The sequence below is a fragment of the Diospyros lotus genome, chromosome 3 (genome assembly GCF_014633365.1).
Source record: "Diospyros lotus cultivar Yz01 chromosome 3, ASM1463336v1, whole genome shotgun sequence".
NCBI lineage: Eukaryota > Viridiplantae > Streptophyta > Magnoliopsida > Ericales > Ebenaceae > Diospyros > Diospyros lotus.
Genome location: NC_068340.1, coordinates 29,325,878 through 29,347,269, shown reverse-complemented (window position 1 = coordinate 29,347,269; position 21,392 = coordinate 29,325,878). Strand labels below are relative to the sequence as shown.

At 34.2% G+C, this 21,392-nt stretch overlaps 2 protein-coding genes across 3 annotated transcripts; both read left to right on the top strand.

Moving 5' to 3' along the window:
• The first annotated feature begins 5,891 nt into the window (after positions 1–5,891).
• Positions 5,892–7,834, top strand: LOC127798463 (transcription factor MYB48). The gene is made up of 3 exons (XM_052332043.1): positions 5,892–6,113; positions 6,303–6,432; positions 6,962–7,834. The coding sequence occupies exons 1-3, from the start codon at positions 5,981–5,983 to the stop codon at positions 7,527–7,529; spliced, it is 831 nt and encodes a 276-aa protein (XP_052188003.1). The 5' UTR covers positions 5,892–5,980; the 3' UTR covers positions 7,530–7,834.
• Positions 7,835–12,085: 4,251 nt separating this feature from the next.
• On the top strand, positions 12,086–20,901 carry LOC127796281 (uncharacterized). 2 transcript variants are annotated; one of them, XM_052328349.1, is made up of 9 exons: positions 12,086–12,181; positions 12,249–12,334; positions 12,412–12,459; positions 12,575–12,663; positions 13,031–13,084; positions 18,791–18,858; positions 18,984–19,030; positions 19,116–19,213; positions 20,688–20,901. In XM_052328349.1, exons 1-9 carry the CDS (start codon positions 12,102–12,104, stop codon positions 20,727–20,729), a joined length of 612 nt encoding a protein of 203 aa, XP_052184309.1. In that variant the 5' UTR covers positions 12,086–12,101; the 3' UTR covers positions 20,730–20,901. The 2 variants fall into 2 exon arrangements, with proteins under 2 accessions (XP_052184309.1, XP_052184308.1); XM_052328348.1 differs by lacking the exon at positions 20,688–20,901 and adding an exon at positions 20,190–20,629.
• Positions 20,902–21,392: the final 491 nt, after the last annotated feature.

Sequence of the window (21,392 nt, the reverse complement as noted above, 5' to 3'; positions counted from 1 at the left end):
TTATTATTATAACATGTCACACAAAAAATAATTATGAATCCTAGAAATTAAAAAAAAGCTTCAACACACCATAAAAAAAAGTGGGTGTTTAAATAATAGAATAAGTATATAGGTATGTTTAATTTATCTTACCTTCTCCACAATTGCCATTAATCCATTACAGCTATTATTGGTTGTGATAACAAATTAATAGAAACATCTGACCAAGTCTCCATTGAGACAACTCAATTAATCAAGGCAATTCCATCATTGGTCCAACTCAAAAATTTACTTTCTATAGCCCATATTGGTGAAACATCAACACAATGCTAAATTACTAATCCTAAACAAATTAAACATGGGCGTACGTACGTTAGGACGCTTCAAAGACAGGCTGACGTTAGAGTAGCCACTAGCCACAATATTGTGCACTCTTACTCTTCTTGTGTGCGATTAGAGATTACTTCCTCATCTCGAATCTTCCCAACACAATCAAATAAACAAACCATAAAGACATACGAGTGAGTAAAATGCTTGCTTTAATTTGGACCCTTATTGGTTATAGTACAATGGACAACTTTCCCTCCTCTTGTCAAAACAGGATCATATATATATATATATATCCAGTATCTTCTTCCATCAACAATTTTATATGCATATAGTTTCTAATTCACACCACTAGAAAATATTAAATTGATGCATGCATATTGGGTATCACAAAATTAGACTTTAGCATAGATATAAAAATGCCTCACTCCTTATCATCATTGAAAGATTTGTCTTTTTTGCCAATCTTAACAGCAAAGTACTTGTTATTGTGCGTATATACAAACAATTACCAAGAAGATGTCATGTGAGTCATGTGATCGTCGATCCCCTTAATCACAAGCTACTTATGGAATTTAATTAATGGGTCAGATTGATTAACCAAAATCATAACAAAACCAATGAAGATGGGATCACATGCATGCTTTAATTCCCAAGACAGGTAAGTAAACCTATTTCTGGTATGGATATATATATGCAGCATCATTTATAATGGATGCAAGATATAATTAATTAATCAAGCATAATATATATATATATATATATATGAAAGATCAAATCAAATGCTTAATGATACAGTGCCCCCACTACTAACCCACCCCAAAAGCTTGGGGCCGGGGGCTCATCATCTCCATGAATTAATTCCCCGCTGCCAAGCTTTAGTGCTCTTTTCTAAGCCAATGGTCGCCACTGAAAAAGCATTTGTAGTGGAAGCGTATGATCCAGGCCAGAATTATATAAAATCTTATCACGTTATATCATCTACATATATAGCTTATCACATCCACACCACCATTTTTGCACACTGTCATATTAATTATTCTTCAAGGGACTGTATTTGGTTAGTGGCCCTTTGCTGTGTGGAATACCATTACCCATCCATCAGTTTCAGTTGAACCCTTCCACACAATCTCCTAATTAATTACTATGTGCAGTCTAGCTAGTAGCAATTTAGGTATGGGACAGTGATCTTCTTCTTCCTCTTCTGGAAATTAAATTTTATACAAGTAGAATATTGTATTATATATATATATATATGATGAAACAGTGACATTTTTTAAATTATTTTTAATTAGTGAATCATATGTATAAATAAATAAATGTAGGCGTACATTACTACTGCAACTAATTAACTATATTAATTTGTAGACTTTAATAATAATTAAATTAAGAGTGAATTAGAAGAGATAATAATTAATTAGTGGGGGGTGGCTAGCTAGTGACAAGAAAATGGTGGCATACACATCACAAAAATGGTGGCTCTCTACCCCACTGCACCACCGCCCATTTCCAACAAATTCTTTTATGATCTACACCATGCATCTCTCTCAGTCTGAACACAAAAACAAAATTATATTTAACACTGAATATAACAATTAATGTTTATATATCTACACTTGATATATTCAGAAAGATTTTTTTTTTTTTTTAACTTGAGACTCCATGTATTGATCGAGATAAAAAACTAAGAGATCATTTTAGTTTATTATGTACTTTTGGTCTTTAGTTTCAGTGATGGCCTCGCCCGCTGGATTGAGGAGATGTTGGATATATCTCTCTTCATATTCTTTTCTCACCAGACACTACAGACAATCCGTAAGCTTAATCTATCTCCCCTGACGCATTTTAATTTCTTTCCATCTGTTTCACACTGAAGCTAAATATAGCATAAAGACATCAACGACTACTTCTTGAGCAAAAGCGAGTTTAAAATGATATTTGTAATCAAAATTAAAATTGTTTCGAGTAGTTAGGAGATGTGTCACAAAAAAAAGACAAAATTACTTACACACATTATATAACACATACATGCATGCACCAAACATGCAAGTATTGGAAGCTGCATAGATAAGAATACAAAAAATTATCATATTTTCACACCAGCTGTCCACACCACCTAAATAATTAACTGATCACACACACACACACACATATATATATATATATTGTCAATAGCCTTGCTTACCTGTTTACATATATTAATTTTAACTTAATTAATTAGGTCTCTATATTCCTTATCTCTCTATTCACATTTTATCTAATAGACTCGATCTCCATCGATCCTGCCTATATGAGTTATTTATACAAAAATAACATATAACTCACTATTAATTAACTAAGAAAAGATATGTATATATATCAAATAGAAATTGCTGAAATGTTTCAAAGAATGCGAGAGGTGACCCTACTATTAATTAATACACTACACGTATTTGTGATATGTCCCATATATATCCCACTTTGAAATATCTTCTTTATCATTTTTGTCTCTAGCTGCGTCCTGCGTGCTTCAATAAAAGTCTCAAGTAATCTTTCTCTCTTGTTGCGATTTGAAGGGCAGCACTGGCCTTTGTCAGGGATAAATTATTTCTTAAATATATAAATTAATAGGGTGAGAAATATCCCATAAAAATTTAAAAAAAAAAAATCAAAACATACTAATCAATCAGGATGAGGAGGATTGCAATGTCTGTGGTCATCCAATACGAAGCATATATTTCTTTCACTTATCAATCAAATTTCGAAACATATAAACATTATTTACGAAGAAGATTCGAACTCAAATCCTATTCTGGAACTGCCCCCATACTATACATTCAGCATTATGAGAGGGAGCGAATTAAGTTGATTAAGAGCAGGGTATATATATGAATGCTAAGAATTAAGCAGGAGATGCTGCTGGAATTTGTCAAACAAATAAAGGGATTCAAGAGACAAAAGCAAACCCTCCCAAAGGACAGACAGACTCCATTTTAGGAAAGATGAATGAATGTACAAGAAATGAGATGATATTTTGGAAGCTGTCATATATATATATATTCTGCACACAAATTGAAATGAATCTAGCTACTTTCCTAGCTCCTCCTCCTCCTCCTCCTCTCACACTCACTATCTTTTCTTTTGTCACTACCTCTACTTATGATTTCCAAGATTATTAAATTTGGTAACATATGTTAAGAATTTCATTCCTTTTTAAGGCCACTTGCAAAGTTTCCTCACATTTCCAACTTTTCTCCAGCCTTTTCCTCTCAGCTTTTTCATTACTTTGGAAAAAAGCTTTAGAAGGGTTTTTTTTTTTTTCTGTGATTTGTGGTTTTCGAGTTTTGTGTGGTCAAAATATATTTGCTTTTTTTTTTTTTTTTAGCCATAGAAAAAAAGTGTTAAGTGTTTATAATAATAACAATAAAGTTACTCTTTTATAATTTAAAAATTACAAATTTATCGCTAAGACTAAGTCATGCACAATTGTTCGCAAAAATCAATAAAAAAAAAAAAAAAAAACTTACTTTTAACCTGGTTGGGTCTCAAGGGATATTTGTGTCCAATAATCTGATAACAATGGGACAAAATAAACTCACCCAATGATACTGTAGTTTTTGCACAGAATTTTTAAAGACCCTTCATGACACTATTTTTTGTATATATGGACAAAACTTAAAACTCTCTTATTATAATGATATATTATTATTGCTATTTAACTAGTTATTATTGCTATATTATTATTATTATTATTATTATTATTATTATTATTATTATTCACTCAATCCATTTAACTAGTTACCCTCACTCTCAAATCCATTATCGACTGACTCGTATATTGTATAAATTTTGAACACACAATCATAGTAATCTAATTACATTATTTTGTATATATTACTAAAATGTGGTTAACTAATTACAAGTCTACTAAAGATATCGATTGATAGAGAATAATTTTAACGGATTCAATCCCCCATCTATATCTCCATTCCTAGCTACATGTACAACATCATATTAATTAATTAGCTAGGATTCGAGCTAAATTTTAAAAATAAAAGTAATATAAATACTTTCTTTACAGGAAAAAAAATAAAATTTCATAAAATGAGAAGAATAGAGGCCGTGTATAAGAAAAAGGAAAAATGGACCAAACCACTTTATTTTCTTTAATGTAAAACAAACAATTAAAACCATACGCCAGAGATAGCCAAATTCCATTTTTTTCCCTATACTTTTATATTTTTTTTCTTGTAGTCATTTGAATTTTTTGTTGTTATGATTGAACATATGAACCATATATTTTTGAGTCAATTGCACACCTTGTCAGAATTGAGTTAAAACATAGATTACATGCAAGTTGAAATGCCCAAATTATTCCTTCATCCTCGGCCAAATTAACTCTATATTTTTACTCTTGTACTTTCACATTTTTTTCGTGTGGCCATCGAACTTTTTATTGTTTCAATTATACCCTTGGACCATGGATTTTCGAGTTAATTGCACATATCATCAAAATTGAGTTAGAGTGTGCATTACCTGTGTACTAAAATACCTAAATTATCCCTCCATCCTCTGTAACCCATCTCCAAGAAACCTTTGTTGTCGACCATCATCTCTGCCACAACTTTTTTCTTCAGTGACCAGTAACGATTGGGATGCAAAGGATGAAAAAAAATAGTTTAGGACGAAGAGAGTTTGCAAGGGGTGAGGGATTGGCAAATATTATGGCTACCAACGAGGTTGGGTGGGTAGTATGGTAGAATAAAAAGTAGTCGGCAACGAGGTAGAGGAGGTTGTTGGCGACAAGTACAAAGGATAGGGATAAACTGTTCTGGTTGTTGAAGAGAGAAAAAGAACAGAGGGGATAGTGGAAGAGATGTTAGAGAGAGAGAGAGCCGAGGAAAAGTCATCAGAGAAAGAAAGGAAGCTGAGGAGATGTTGCTAGAGAGGAAAGGAGTTGAGGAGGTGTCAAAGGAAGAAAAATTTCGTTTAAGTTTTTACAATTTTCTATCACATGTGACATAGCGGTCAATAAGCAAGTTTTTATTTATGTGACTCTCCCGCAAGCACTTCTTACTTACTTGTTGGTTGCCACCTTAGTGAGGTGTGATATTAACTAAAAAATTTATGATATAATCAAAATAATAAAAAATTCAAGTAATCACATGAAAAAAATATAAAATTACAGGGGTAAAAATATGAGTTTGGTCGAGGATATGGAAGGATAATTTGGGCATTTCAGTATCCATATATTGCATGTTTTAACTTAATTCTGTTGAGGTGTGCATTGATTAAAAAATGCATAATGTAGAGATATAACCAAAAAAATAAAAAATTTAAATGATCACATAAAAAAATGTAAAAATAATAATATGAATTTGACCTAACCTAATTCACCATTCTGATAGACGGAGGAGATATCATGAACGTTATCAACAGAGAGAGGAATCGCTTATCAGGATTCGGCCCCGCTTGCAGCTTTGGTGCGGTAATGGCTTACATCGGAGGCGCACACTTGAACGGCTGAGATTGAAATCCAGATTTAAAAACTCATCCCAGGCTTCAATCCCAGGGAAAGAAACCCGTTTAAATACAACTCGCGGGCGTTAGTCGTACCCGAGAGGAAAGCAAGAGAAAACTGGGGGAAAAAAGGGCTTAGAAACTTAGAAAGAGAGAGAGAGAGAGAGAGAGAGAGATGGTGCAGAGAAGAGATGAACAGGAAGAAGTAATAAGAAAAGGGCCGTGGACTGAACAGGAAGATGTTCAGCTGATGTTGTATGTGAACTTGTTCGGAGATCGGAGATGGGACTTCATAGCGAAAGTTTCAGGTTTGAAGGTGGAGGGTGACAATTAGAAGTAGCTACGGTAGGGCCTATTTAGGGCATGCCCAACCAAATATGCTACTTTTCCATGCCAAACTATAGCCGTTTGTTTAACCCCCCTTCCCGCTGCCCTCTCTCTCTCTCTCGCTCTCTCTCTCTCTCTCTCTCTCTCTCTCTCTGTCTCTGTCTCTGTAGGTCTCAAACGCACTGGCAAGAGTTGCAGGCTCCGATGGGTCAATTACCTCCATCCCGACCTCAAGCGCGGCAAGATGACCCCTCACGAGGAGCGCCTCGTCCTGGATCTTCACTCCAAATGGGGCAATAGGTTTGACAAAACTCTCTCTCTCTCTCCATCTTCGTATTATTTCATCTTTTCAAATTCAAGTACTCTCCCGTAACTGATAGTACCCCCGCCGACCACACTAGTCAGTCGTGTATACTTTTTATATCTAAATAAACAGGGTTGGAAAGAAAAAAAAGAGAACAATTAAAGAAAAAAGGGTTACTAAGTTAATGGAGTGAATAATTATTTGATTTTGGTGGTGAGATAGTAGTAGAGGCAGTTACTCGAGTTGATAAATTACTGTACGCTATTTATTACTTGATTTGCACGTACTGTTGATTAATCCTAATAAATCATATTATAATTATAACTGATTCCTTCCTTAATTAACGTATTATGCAGTAATTGTAGTTTGATTCATGTTCCTTCCTGTATGCAGAAGTGTTGTGGAATTTGAAATTTTCTCTCTAAAGATGGGTTGATTTTAATTAGTTGCATAGGGTTTAATATATATATATATATCAGCTGGTATAAAGACATAGACTGTGATGGATGAATTACGATCGAGCAGGTGGTCGAGAATTGCTCGGAAGCTGCCAGGGCGAACCGACAACGAGATCAAGAATTACTGGAGGACTCACACGAGGAAGAAGGCTCAGGAGAGGAAACGAGCCATTTCTGCAGCTTCTTCGTCGCTCTCCAACAATTCCTCCTCTTCATCCATGTCCTCCTCAACAATTACCAGAGAAGAGGGCTTCCCGGATGGGAAGAAGGCTCCCATGGCTCCGTCTTCTTCAATTTCCAGCAATCTCTCCGCAATAGATTCCAAGGAGCGGAGCTTTTACGACACCGGCGGGAAGAGGAGCGGTGAAGAGGAAGAGGAGGAGGAGGAGGAGATGATAGTGGTGAGGGAAAAGGAGTACTCCATGGATGACATATGGAAGGACATTTCCCTCTGTGAAAGCAACGAATTCTTCTGTCAAACAATGGCTTCTCCGATCTGGAATTACTGCCCGGAGATTCTGTGGACGACGACGACGACGGATCAAGAAAACATGAGTAAGACGCTTCCTGCTGCTGCCATGAGCGATCAATTTTTTGCTTGCTACGATCAAGAGATCTCAACTTTAACCGGCTAATCATATATATATATATAATATTCTTAATTTATTCATCAAATTTGTGCATATATATATATATATATATAGAGAGAGAGAGAGAGAGAGAGAGAGAGAGATTGTAAGATAACACTAGTCCAGTCCTAAGCTAGCAGCAGCAGCTTAAATTTAAGTTTCCCTGTGCTTGGAGATGTCACCGTAACGTTATTCTCATGCATAGCGTTGACCTATATGTGTATGCATGTAAAATGTATCATACAAAGCTTGCTTTCCTTATTAATGGCTGATCATGAACATGTATGTATGTGTTCTATATGGCTTCAATCTTTCCCTTTGTTGCTGTCTGCAAACGGGAATTTTTTTTTTTTTTTAAAAAAAGTGATGGTCTCGACTCCAAAAAGAAATAGCTTTCATCTGGTGTTTCATCTCAAATTAAACTTTTTTCACTATTAATTCACCGATGGAACTATGTAATAATAATATTATTAGATCAGTAAAAGTCGCCGCCCATAAAAGAGAGTTGAAGTTGGAATGGTAGAAAGAATTATATATTGTCATTTATATGTTTATATATTATTTATAAGATTATTATTATTATTATATTCGTCTAATTGGCTGTCAAAACAATTAAAGCAGTAGAGGTGGGTGGGGATTGGTGCAAATGGACAAAACAAGGAAAATGCGTAAAGCGGTGGTGCAAAAAAGATTATCTTTGGGAAGCTGAAGCTGAAGCTGAAGCTGAAGCTGCGTGGTCCTACTGAAGTGAAATGTTAGCTTTGCTGGCTTACCCACCCAACCCCATTACATAATTAATTTATTTTATTTAAAGTGGGAGCAAAGTTCGTAATTAATGCTTCAGATTAACATTCAATTAAATATTGCTTTGGGACTGGCTTAACCCAACCCATCGTTTTCTATTCTTGTCTTTTTCGACAACTGGACCTTAATTAAGTTCTCTTGTTTGATACACCTAGTTAATTTATTTCTTTGGGGTAAAATTTAATTTTTTTTTAATAGATAGATGTGTTCTCTTGAGTTTATTTGCTAAGAAAGCGTTTGTTAAAATGAGCAAGATAAGGTGATATCAAGATAAGATTGAAATATTTTTCGGATCAAGATATGGAATGATCAAAATAAGGCCGGGAAGCATTCCAAGATTTTTATCAGACTGTTTATTAAATTTTTTAGAATCCACTTATAATTGTATTTTTTCTTTCCATGTGTTTGTTAATACATATGATAAGCACCAAGATAAGAGTTTTTTTTACCAAAATATCCCTATTATCAAATTTATGATTAAAATAGTATTTTATGATTAATATGAATTGTCAAAAAAATTAAGATTAAATTAAAAATAATATTTTATTTTTCAAATTCATGTCCAAAAATAAATTTAAAAAGAGTTGAAAAGAGTTAAATAAAATATATATTGAGAGAGAAATTTAAATTTTAAAAATCAATGAAATAAATAATGTCGTTTAAATTTTAAAAATTGTCAAAATATATAATAATTTAAAAATATATTAAAAAATATTAATTATAAGATTTAAATAAATAAGATTTTTTAATAAATTTAAATCTTTAAAATGCACTAAATGACATTAATTATCTTACAAGGGGCAGATAAGTAATTCAGTCTTATCTTGAAAGAGCAAGATAAATTTATCCGAGGGGGAAGGTCGGATAAATTTATCTTGAAAGGGGGAGATAAGAGGTCACATGAGGCCTTTTCCGAAAATGATCAGATAAGATTAACAAATACGTTGAAAATACCAAACATCCGAAATGTTTCCCATATCTAACATTTTTCCCCACTTATCTTGGTTAACAAACACCCCTAATAAGGAAAATTCTTATATACATTTAGTAATCCAGTGTATTATTATATCTATTAATGTTAAAAATACGTAATAAGTATTTAATTAATATTTTCTTGCTATATAAATTGTAGGTACAAATGAACAAAAAATAACACTAATATTCACTAAGTAAAAAAAATATTGTATTTCTAAGTCCAAACAAAAATAGAAGTAAAATACGTACCTTGGGGCTTGTGGGGAACTAGAAAATGATAAAAGAAGATTGTGGGAAGAAAGATAAATTTGGAAATAATTTTTTATTTACTCGTAAATATAATAAAATATTATAAATAAAATTATAAGTGATTTGTTACATAAAAAATTCGATCCTATGCTTTTCTTAAAAACCATGGGGACATGCTTTCACTTAAAAAGAGCTTTAATTTACTTTTTTTGAAAAAGCAATTATTTTCTAAAGTATAAGAATATATATTTTACTAAACACTAATTTTTCAAAAAAAAAAAAAGATAAAAAATTATTATGTATAAAAAACACAACAATAGTACCAAACAAACCCTTAAGCTATCCAAATACATATACATAGAAAATCAAATAAAAGACTGTTGAGATTCCACTATTTATAATTTTAAATTCATTTCATATTTGATTGGTTGAATTTACTTTGTACAGATAGACTAAGTTTGTATAAGAATTCTTCACTTATAATTATAGTTTGTTCTAATATATTTATTTTTATTAAATTTATTATTAATTTTACAAAAGTATATATTTAGATTATTATATATTTTTAATCTAACAAAGAGTTATTTAAGGTGCAGATCGATCTTCATGTATAAAAAAAAACCTTGAAAAGATTGTCAATATACTTTTTCAAAGGAGATAAGGTATATATATTGACAAAGTTACAAGTTAAAAAAAAAAAAAAAAAAGAAGAGAATTTTAAGTATTAAAAGAAAGCAATTATATATGAGGAATAATATTAAATACCTAAAATACCCTAAATGGTATTTTTGGATTTCCAAGTTACAACTTAATTTGCTATTACTTTTATCTACCCTTTCAAAATTTGTTGACTATTTTTCTTGAATTTTTCACCATGAACATCTAGACCTTAATTAGTTATATTTTTGTGATGTTAAAAATAATTTAAGGGTAAGTTTGGTATTTTGATTTTTAATAATATAATTGTGTGTACGTAATTATTTAAAATTAATTGGATCTTATAGTCATTTTCTTTTTCTGACTTGTGAATTTCATTTTTTTTGATAAAAAATAATATCCAAAGAAATTTTCAATCAAAAATGAATCTATAAAAAAATAAAGTGTAGAAAATTATAAAATAGATGGTGGCAGAACTATTCCTAATTATATTCAGTCTATCTTGATGACATGAATTGTTTAATATGGTCTATTCCTAAATATTTAATATTTAATCATTATGTAAAAATATATTAGACATTTCGAATCAATACAATTACTAATTAATTTGGAGTGGTTGCTAATATTGAATATTATTGCTCTTTGTAAAATGATTAAAAAATTTATTTGCTACCATATTATTACCTTTTTAGTGAATTTAGGAACAAATTTTTGAGCGATTATGATTATTTGGTGTTTGATGATTTATGAGTTATTACTGGCGTTTAACAAACTTATTCAATGCATATTTAAAAGATAACAACAGAGAATTGTCATTAATATATAAACAAATTCGACAAATATCTCCTTTGGGTTTGTCCTTTTTACTATTTTCAGTCTATTTAGAGTTTTCGCTATTGTCTTTCACCCGTGACCCTTACGCCGTCGTTGCCATAGCCCTCAGCTCGTTGGGTCACACAATTTCATTGTCGCCAGTTTCCCGTGACCACCGCCTTCGCCACTTGCTTCGTCTTTGCCATGCTTGTCGGCGGCCACCATCGTTTCGACGATCTTAATTGTCAACAGCCTTGCTTCATTCTCTATCGTTGTCTTCTACAGTCGAACATCACCATTGATCTTGCTACTATTGTCATTGGCAATCTCTCACGTCGGTCGTCTCCTACTTAATTTTCTATGGCTTTCGAGCTTTTCCCTCCTCCAACCAAGCTTCTAGAATCTTGTACTATAATGTAATGTAATATGTATATATACATGGTTTTTGGATTTTTTTTTTCTATTTTTTTGTCAAGTTAATTTATTTATTTATATTTTATTCTTAAAACGGAAAAAAAAAATTAGAGATTCACCAACTTTAAAAATATATATATTTCTTAATAATATATTAATATTAAATAATTTTAATTTACAAAATAATCAAATTTATTAAATAAAATATCATAAAAAAGTTATTCTCAAAATTTTAAAGAGAATGAGTTTTTTAATTTTTTATTTTTAGTAGTTATTTTTCAGAATAATAAATTAAACATATTTTTAATTTTTTAAAAATAGATTATGAAAATAAAAAATAAAAAATAAATTCAAAACTTAAAAGTAAAAATTGAAACTTAAAAGAAAGAGAGCCATAACATTGTTGGGTTTATAATTTGAATTGGCGGTGATAGAAATTATAACTAAACTTGGAGGGGAAGGTCGGTCTATGGATTATTGTTTTTTAGCATTAATTTTTAATAAATTAGACTTATGCTAACTATTTCTAATTTCATAAAAAGAAACTGTTTCTATGAGGAAAAAGAAAAGAATACTTAGTCGAAATTAATAAAAAATAAATTGAGTAGTCCGGTCCAGCCGACAAACAAACAAAGGCCTATAAACAAGAAAGCCCCTCCTTATCCAATGATTGTTTTGTTCCTCAAAATGCCTCGCCTGCTCAGCTCCTACCTCTTCGCCTACAACTCTCTTCAGGCCTTGGGATGGTAAATCTCTCTCTCTCTCTCTCTGGTATTCCCATTACCCGTTACCCATATGTTCGCCCAAATGCAGGGCAATTTGTCTCTTCAGAATCACGAGCAACTGGGCCTCCACCAAAGCTATCAATGGCGCTTACGCTTCTGCCGGAGAATTAATCTGTAAGTAATTGCCACTTGTTAGCAAAAACTCAGTCTCCGTACACTTAGCGAGGCTAAATTTGCTTTTTCCCGTGAAGGTTTGCTTCAAACTGTTGCATTCTTAGAAGTCTTTCATGGAGCAATTGGTAGGTGCTTTCTCCTGCCCCTCAGTCGTAGTTCTTGTCCCGAAACCAAAGAGCAAATATTTCATTTCTGGGCTAAGTTTATTCTTTCAATATTTTTGTCTTTGAATTTGTTGAGGTATTGTTCCGAGTGGAATGCTGCTTCCCCTGATGCAATGGGGAGGAAGGGCTCATTTCCTTTGCGCAATTGTTCGTCGCATCCCTGAGGTTCATAGTTACTTTTCTCATTTCTTGTTAATTGTTAGGAAATGCTGACTTCTCGGAGTTTGTATGCAGAATTAATGACAAAATTTACTCGGCCCTTGTGAGGAACATGACAATCAATTAATCATACCGCAATTTTGTACATAAAAATGTTACCCAATATGAAAAAATTATGTTTGTATAGCTTTAGTCTGATTGGATTATTACTCTTGTGAAACTTTTCTATTTGTTGTGCAATAGGTCATGATTTATTGAGAGTTAATTTTTGATGTAATAGAAAGTAGTAGTGAACTGCTAAACACTGTTGGCGCATTGTAAAAATATGTGATATTCTTCATAATAATGCAGTTCATTGTGATCTTTATTGTAGGTCCAGGAGCCACCGCCTGTTTTTATGACATTTGTCACTTGGTGTCTGATTGAGGTAGGTAGCTTTTGTATTAATTTGTTTCCCAAATATTATCATCTGCAAATTGAGCACCTTCTCAACTGAAAGCTGGGGATTTTGATTTGATAGTCAATGGTTTGTGATGGAACCCGTAGCTTGAATCATTTTTTGGACTGCATTGATAGACATGTACATTGGAAAAACTTTCTGTAGGATGTGTGGTTGCGGTGGATCAAAATCTTTAATGACTTGTAGAAACTAAATAATTCTTGTTGTATTTCATATGTACACGGCTGAGTCCTCTTATAGAGGAGAAAGAATACAACATAGGAAATTATAATACCTAAGAAAGGAAAGATACATATGTATTAGGAAAGTTTCCTAAGTCTGAATTAGGAAAGTATCCCATTCCAGATTTGGAAACTTTTAAAATAAATTCATTTTAGCCTCTCTTCTTTTATGAACTTTCGGGAACCAACACTTTCCCTCAAGCTAATGAATGAATGTCTATCATTCCCAACTTGCATATTAGGTCTTCAAATCTCTTGACTGGCAGCCTCTTAGTTACACATCAGCCACTTGTTTCTCGGATGGAATATAGGGAATGTGAACTTGCATCCAATTTATTCTTTATGAAGTGTCGGTCTATAAATATATTCTTTGTCATGTCATGCTGAACAGGATTATAAACAATACTAATTGCTGATTTATTGTCACGAAATAGCTCAATTGGACCTTGAATCTTGATCCTCAAATGTTCTAGAATGATCCTTAGCCACAGTAACTCGCATAAATCAAGAGCCATAGCGCTAAATTCTACCTCTACACTTGATCTTGCCAACAATACTTTGTTTCTTACTTCTCCAAGATACAAGATTTCCACCTGAGAACACACAATACCCGGTTGTTGATATTCTATCAGTAAGAGACCCTGTATAGTCTGCATCTGTGAAACCTTTGATGTTCAACTCAGCCCCTGCTTTAAACAAGATGCCTTTGCTTGGTATAGCTTTAGGTAGCTTAAAATCTTCCTTACTATCTGCATATGCTCCGGTTGGGCTGTGCATGAATTGACTTACTAGGCTGACAGCAAAAGCAATGTCAGGCCTAGTATGAGAGATATATTAACCAGCCAACCAATCGCTAGTATCTTCACTTTTCCACTGGTTGACTATTAGGGTTTTCCCATAATTTGCTATTAGGTTCAACTGGTATGTTAGATCATTTTCCTCCTGTCAATCATGTTTTAGCCAACAAATCCAATACATATTTATGTTGAGATAGAAAAATTCTAGCTTTAGAATAGGCAACCTCTATTCCTAGAAAATACTTGAGGACACAAAGGTCTTTAATCTCAAATTTTCAGGCTAAATTTTCCTTGAGAATCTTTTGTTCTTCTTCATCATTTTCGGTGACAATTATGTCATCCACATGTACCAATAGTGTAGTTATCTTTTCTTCCCTTGAGTGCTTAATGAAGAGTGTGCGATCACCCTTACGTTGACTGTACCCCATAGATCTCATGGCCTTAGAAAATCTATCAAACTAGGCTCCTGGGGACTGCTTGAGTTCATAGCGGGCCTTCTTAAGCCTGCAAACTTTCCCTAATTCTCCTTCCTGAAATTCGAGAGGTAATTCCATGAATACTTCCTCCTCCAAATCTCCATGTAGGAAGGTATTCTTCACATCTAACTGCTATAACTTCCATCCAAAGTAGGCTGCTAGTGAAAGGAAAATTCTCACGGTTGTCATCTTTGCCACAAGGGAAAAGGTCTCAAGATAATTTATGCCATAGGATTGAGTATAGCCCTTGGCCACCAACCTGGCTTTATACCTTTCTGAGGTTCCATCAGCAATATATTTCACATTAAAGATCCACTTGCAACCTACTAGAGTGACCCCTTTTGTCTAGATACCAGCTCCCATGTCTGATTCTTTTTTAGTGCTCTCATTTCCTTCGGCATAGCTTGTTTCCAATTCTGATCCTTTAGAGCCTCATCGATTGATTTGGGAATAACAATGGAATCCAAAGATGCTAGGAAGCTTTTGTGGTTTTGGGAAAGACGGTGGTGGGACAAGAAATTAGTCAAGGGGTGTTGAATACAGCTTCTAACCCTCTTTCTAACAGCAATAGGGAGATCTAAAATCAGGAGTAAGGTTAAACTATATTGAAATTAAAGGTTGTATGAGTTCCATACTTGGACTGGGATTTGATGTTGATGCAGGCCGAGGCTTCAGAATGGGCTGTCTTCGTTTGAATGCATAAGAAAAACCTTTAAACCTAACTAGAGATGACAGTTGTTGAGCAGCTTGCTCATTGCCACTTGAGGATGAGGAGTAGATGGGAGGCTGAGGAGATGGAATAGATGTAGGGTGCTGATCAATACTATAGCATGTTGGTGCTGATCCTAGGTTAGGAAAGACATCTCCACCACTTTGGTCACCATAGACCATAGTCTCCCCCTGGTGACCATCCTGAGAGGTTCCAGAAAAAGGTGTACATTCAACGAATGTTACATCTTTTGACACAGAATTTTTTAGTGGAAGAATGATAACATTTGTAATCGTTTTGAGTGGGGGAGTAACCTAAGAAGACACCTAATCGCTCTAGGGTCAAGCTTGTTTTGGTGATGTTTGGGAATGTGAACAAAGGATACATAGCCAAATACCTTTAGAGGAAGAGAAGTATGTAAACTTAAGTTAAGAAAATAGGAAGATAAGCATTGGAAAGGACTTTAATGGTTTAAGATTTTAGATGGTACTCGATTAATCAAATAAGCTGTTGTAAGGACCGCTTCTTTCCAGAAATTCTTAGGAACATGCTGATGGTGGAGAAGGGCTCTAGCAATATTTAGGAGATGTCTCATCTTTCGTTCAGCTTCTTCATTTTGTTGTGGGTATCTATACAGGAAAACTCATGGACAATCCCTTCTTATTGGAAAAACTGATGCAAGTGATGATTGAAATAGGCTCTTGTATTATCAGTGCGTAATTTCTGTATAGGAGAGCCAAATTGAGTGGAAATCAGTTTACAAAAATAGGGTAGGATAGTTCCAATTGCAGCTTTATCTTTTAACAAAAAAATCCTGGTCATGCGAGTACAATCATTGATAAAAGAAATGAACCATCGAGCCCCAAAATGGTTTGGTATCTTAGATGGTCCCCAAAGATCAAAGTGAACTAAGGTAAAGGGTTTAGAAGACATTTTATTGCTGATAGGATAGGACACACGATGATGTTTAGACATTACACACACATCACACTGAAAATTACTTGGATCTAGAGTCCTAAGTAAGGTAGGAAACAGGCTCTTTAAGAGATTAAGAGGAGGATGACCCAGTTTATAATGATGCAGCCAAATGTTGGCAAGATTTGAGGTAGGCTGAGATGAGCAAGCAACTTTTAGCTGATCTCCTTTAGGATAATCACCCTCCCTCTTCTAATAATACAACCCATTCTTTTCCCTAGCAACACCAATCATCTTCCTCATGTCCATGGCTTGAAATTCACACATAGGGGAAAAAATAGCATGGCAATTCAAATCCTTAGTAAGCTGGTAAACAAACACAAGATTGGCAGACAAATTAGGTACATGAAGTACCTGTTTGATAGGAAGATTAGGGCTAAGGTTGACCTTGCCTTGTCCTGTGATGGGAACCGAGGTTCCATTGGCTATTGTGATTTGTTTAGAGGTTTATAGGTATCGAAAACCTAAATCTAGGATCCAAATGTCATTCTTATCAGTTTTTGAGGTAGAAAAGGATACATAATGTAGACAAGTACCTTGATGAGCAAGAGAGCAGGCCCCATCCTGAATTGTCTTGAGGAAGGATTTGAGTTTGTTGATTTCTTCAACATTCAATTGACTAAGATCAGAACCAGAGATGGATTCTGTCTTATCAGTAGTTCCTCCCTCCTCCTACTCCTTGTTGGAGAGATAGGCCTGGTTCTTTGAAGTCAGATTTTTGAAGCCTGCTTCAAAGATTTTTGAAGCCTGTCTTGCTTAGAGCAACTTCCTTCCCATGACGCTTAAAGCAATGTGCCTAGGCTTCTTACGGTAAGTGCACCACAACCCTTCATGATTTGAGTTCTTTGCACTTCTGATTTTCCTGTTGTAAGCCTTGCTCCCTCTCCTTTATTTGAAACCATAGTTGAACCGCCTGAACCAGATTCACTAAGCATGGTTATCCTCTGATTTTCTTCACTTCTAACAATATCAAATACTTCATTGAGAGAAGGTAGTCTCTCTATACCTAGAATTTGTACTCTCACATGATCAACTTTTGTATTAAGGCTTGCTAGAAACTCCACAATCTTATTCCTTTCAAGTATTTGATTGAGGGTGGCGACATACTCACTACACACCTTTTTTTATGTCTTGGTAATGATCTAGTTCTAGCCACAAGCCATTCATGTTATTATAATATTCTGTTACAATAAAAAATCCATGTCTAGTGCTACTAATCTTTGTCTTAATTTCAAAGATTACTGAGGTATCTTGAACCTTAGAATAGGTTTGTTTTACTGTTTCCCAAATCTCCTTTGCTAAAGCCAAAAACATATAATTTTTACTCACCTCAAGTTGCATAGCACTCCATAACCATGATATAATCAGGGAGTCTTCAATGTCCCATGCTGTTAAAGCAGGATCAGAGGCCTTAGGAGAGGGGGCAGTTAAATGACCAATCTTTCTTCGGCCTTTGAGAAAGGTCCTCACTAGCTGGGCCCATTACAAGTAGTTCCTACCATCTAGTTGGTAGGAATGATGCATTCTAGGCGGCTCTCCGACTCTAGTTGGCTCGATCAATTGGAGTTGATTCTCTAGATGTCATATAAGGAGTGACTTCAGAGATTTTGGACATGTTCACCTTAACAATCAGTTGAACAGAAAGATAGCAATGAAGGCTTGATCAAAGAGGATGGGAGGAAGAGCAAGAACGTGCAATGAAGGCACACTAAGGTTTAGGAGCAATAGGAATGTATCGCTAGCTCTTATACCATGTAGAAACTGAAAAATTCTTGCTGTATTTCATATGTACATGGCTGAGTCCTCTTATAGAGGAGAAAGAATACAACATAGGAAACTATAACACCTAAGAAAGGAAAGATATGTATGTACATTCTTAGGAAAATTTCCCAAGTCTGAATTAGGAAAGTATCCTATTCTAGATTTGGAAACTTCTAAAATAAATTCAGTGTAGTGTCTCTTCTTTGATGACCTTTCGGGAACCAACACTTGTGATCCATGTGATGCCACATTGGAAGTTCCTTTGCAGATACAAGTTCACTGAAAAAATATTATTACTTAATTGGAAGTTTGGAACATGTCATTTAGAAACAGTGCTTGAACCATGGTATGCGCTTGTGCAACAGAAAACTACACTTACTGCCATGCTAGGAATGAGAAAATATTGGAAAATCTTGAAGACCTTAAATAAATGAATGAGGGAGTAATTGTAAAACTTTGAAGTACATAGAGCTGCTCCTATTGAAAGATGACTCTTTGCATAACTCAGTCTGAAGAAAGAATGCTTTCATTTTTGCTTTTATTCTATCTTCACTTTTTGTTATTGCTTTTTCTTAAGCTACTTGTAGCTATCATGTATAACTGCTCTATTGCATTTTACGATATTGTATAATGTCTTGTTGCCTTTGTAGCTGTTAATGTTTATGATTCAATATCTGTTTTTGCTTCATGTATTTTGTGGTGCCGTAAATTATCTAAACATGGCCCTAATACAGGTAATCAGGTATCCACATTATGCTTTGAATTGTCTGGGAAGTTCTCCATCTATTCTTACGTATCTCAGGTCTGTCACTGTTTACAGACTGACCACAGAACTTGAAGTATATTTTTGTGCTTTCACATGCACACACATAAATGCTCTATTTGACACTTGACATTTTTTTTTTCTTCATTTAAATCTGTCACCAGGTACACTGCTTTTATTGTGCTGTATCCACTTGGCGTCATTGGTGAAAGTAAATCCACATATTTGCATATTTTTTGCCTTTTAGATTGCGGTTTTAGTTCTCATGCAATAACTATTGGTTGTTGATATTGCAGTGTTGATCATGTATCAAGCACTTCAGTACATAAAATTGGAAAACCTCTATGCAGATTTCTTCACCCGGCTTCCTTTCACCTACTATAATTTTGTCAGGGTATGCATTATAAATTCCATGAATTCATTTGGCACCATCTTTTTTCAATTTTTGGGTTTAAAAAAGCTAAGGCATTTAGAAGCTAGTTTGTTATTTATTTATTTTGGCTTAAAGAAAATCAAGCCTTCTGGACTAAGAAAGCACAAAAGGCTCAAAAATCAGGAGGCACAACAATGACCTTTTAAAATCAATTTAGTGCATATTGTAACAGAAAAATATTTTTTTTTTTGTACAACTTTTCATAAGATAACATTAATCTCTTTCTAAAGGTTCTCATACCATCTTCTAAATTAAACTAGTACAAAAATGCCCAACAAAAAGTGAGTGAGTCTTTTTAAGCTATTATCCCCCATCATAGCTTTTTCTGAAGCAGTTTTTTTTCTACTACTTTACATCAGTTTTTTCATTTCACTCTCTCCCCCACCCCCAACCCACCCACACACAAAAAGAAAATATATAAGAAGTTGGTGCCAAACCAAGCTATGCGGTTGAGGGCAATTGATAAGGATATCTGAAAGTTTGCATTATACACATTTACATTATTGTGGCAAACCACCCGGCCATTTTCAGTCAGAAACAGTTTCCAAAATCTAAAACCAGGCACTTTTTCCTTGGGTCCGGGAGAAATGTAATGTGCCCTCTCGTGCGTGTCTTTTAGCATCCTCTACCTTAAGATAGAAAAATAGTGCTCAAATTTGATATCTCTTGATTTTTTTTTTCCCAAGCAAAATCATATTAAGACCTTTATTTCCTTTTATGCCATCTTTTCATGATAGGTCAAAATATTCAAATGATCACTCTTGTTATTTTAGGCCTTTCTAGTAAATTCACAACTTTGCTGACCTCCTAATTTTGTTATATCGATATTGCTGCAATTATCTTGTCTCTCATCTTGTGCTCCTTACAGTAATATATTTTTTCTTTCAACTTTGTTTATGTATTTGCTTAATTTTCTCTGGAAATTCTTGAATCTCAGGTTTTGCTTCTATGCTACCCGATCATGTGGCTAAAACTTTACCTGCATTTACTTAAACAACGGCAACACAAACTACACAAACAGCATAAGAGCAAGAAAACCTGAGGGCTTAAGTTCCTCTGATCCCCAACAATTACCTAGCAAGCCCAGGGGCAAGTCATTAAGACTGCTGACATGCAGATATTGCTTATGTTCGTAATTGTATAGCTAATGGCTGTCTCTTTCCTGTATTCGATGTCAAATATTTATGCACAAATATGCTGTTTTGCTAGGTAGCTGCAAGCAGATGATTACTATGGTAGGTGCAGATGATAAATAGCACTCATGATTAAGCCAGTTATTCTAGCTTATAGCAAGTAGATTTATGGCAACTTTTTTGTTTCTTGTACCTTGTGCTTTAATCTTGTGTTGAACGAGAATGAAATATTGAAATTGTTGCATGATGATGAACAAAACAAAGCACTCGCTGCTACTACAATTAATCTGTACATTTTTCAGGAATCATCTAACCTTACTGGACTTACAAAAGATCATTTCTGAGATTTGAATGACGACACGTCTTGTAGTTCTTTGGAGCGCACTTTCAACCTCACGATTTTTATCTAGCGATTAGAGTGAATGTATTTTTATAACACTACAACTTGCTTGCTTAAACTGCATATGTAGCTGGGCAACTGTGGCTTAATTGTTCCGATTCATGCAAGGACTGTTGCTTGTTTATAGTTGCTTACTTCTGAATCCTCCTTTTGACTCCAATTGCCATTTAAATGTCAGTTGGGCCTAAAGAGTTCAACTTTTGCCTAGTAACCGGGGCCGAAGTAGATAATGAAAATTTAAGACAAGAATGTGAATTTTGACCCGACCCGGTCTGGTCTTTTTAGGACTGATACGGGAGCCCACCATGTGAATTGGACAAGGTCATATATGAGTCAAGTAATAAAAACTCTATGCAAGGTCGAGTTCGGGTACAAATATATCTTATTTTTCTTCCAAATCTGCTCATTTAGATGTTTTCTTATTAGAAGTGGTAGAATTCATTTAAGCGGCTGCACATATTGAGATTAAGGTTTGACCCTTTATTTTATTAATACTAGCAATTTCGGCTGGAGTCAAGGTGTTGAAACAGACCCGCCCTCCATTGCCATTCTTAAGCTGAATCTTGCAGAATAATGTGAGGATGAGTGCAGGAATTCTCTGTGGCCC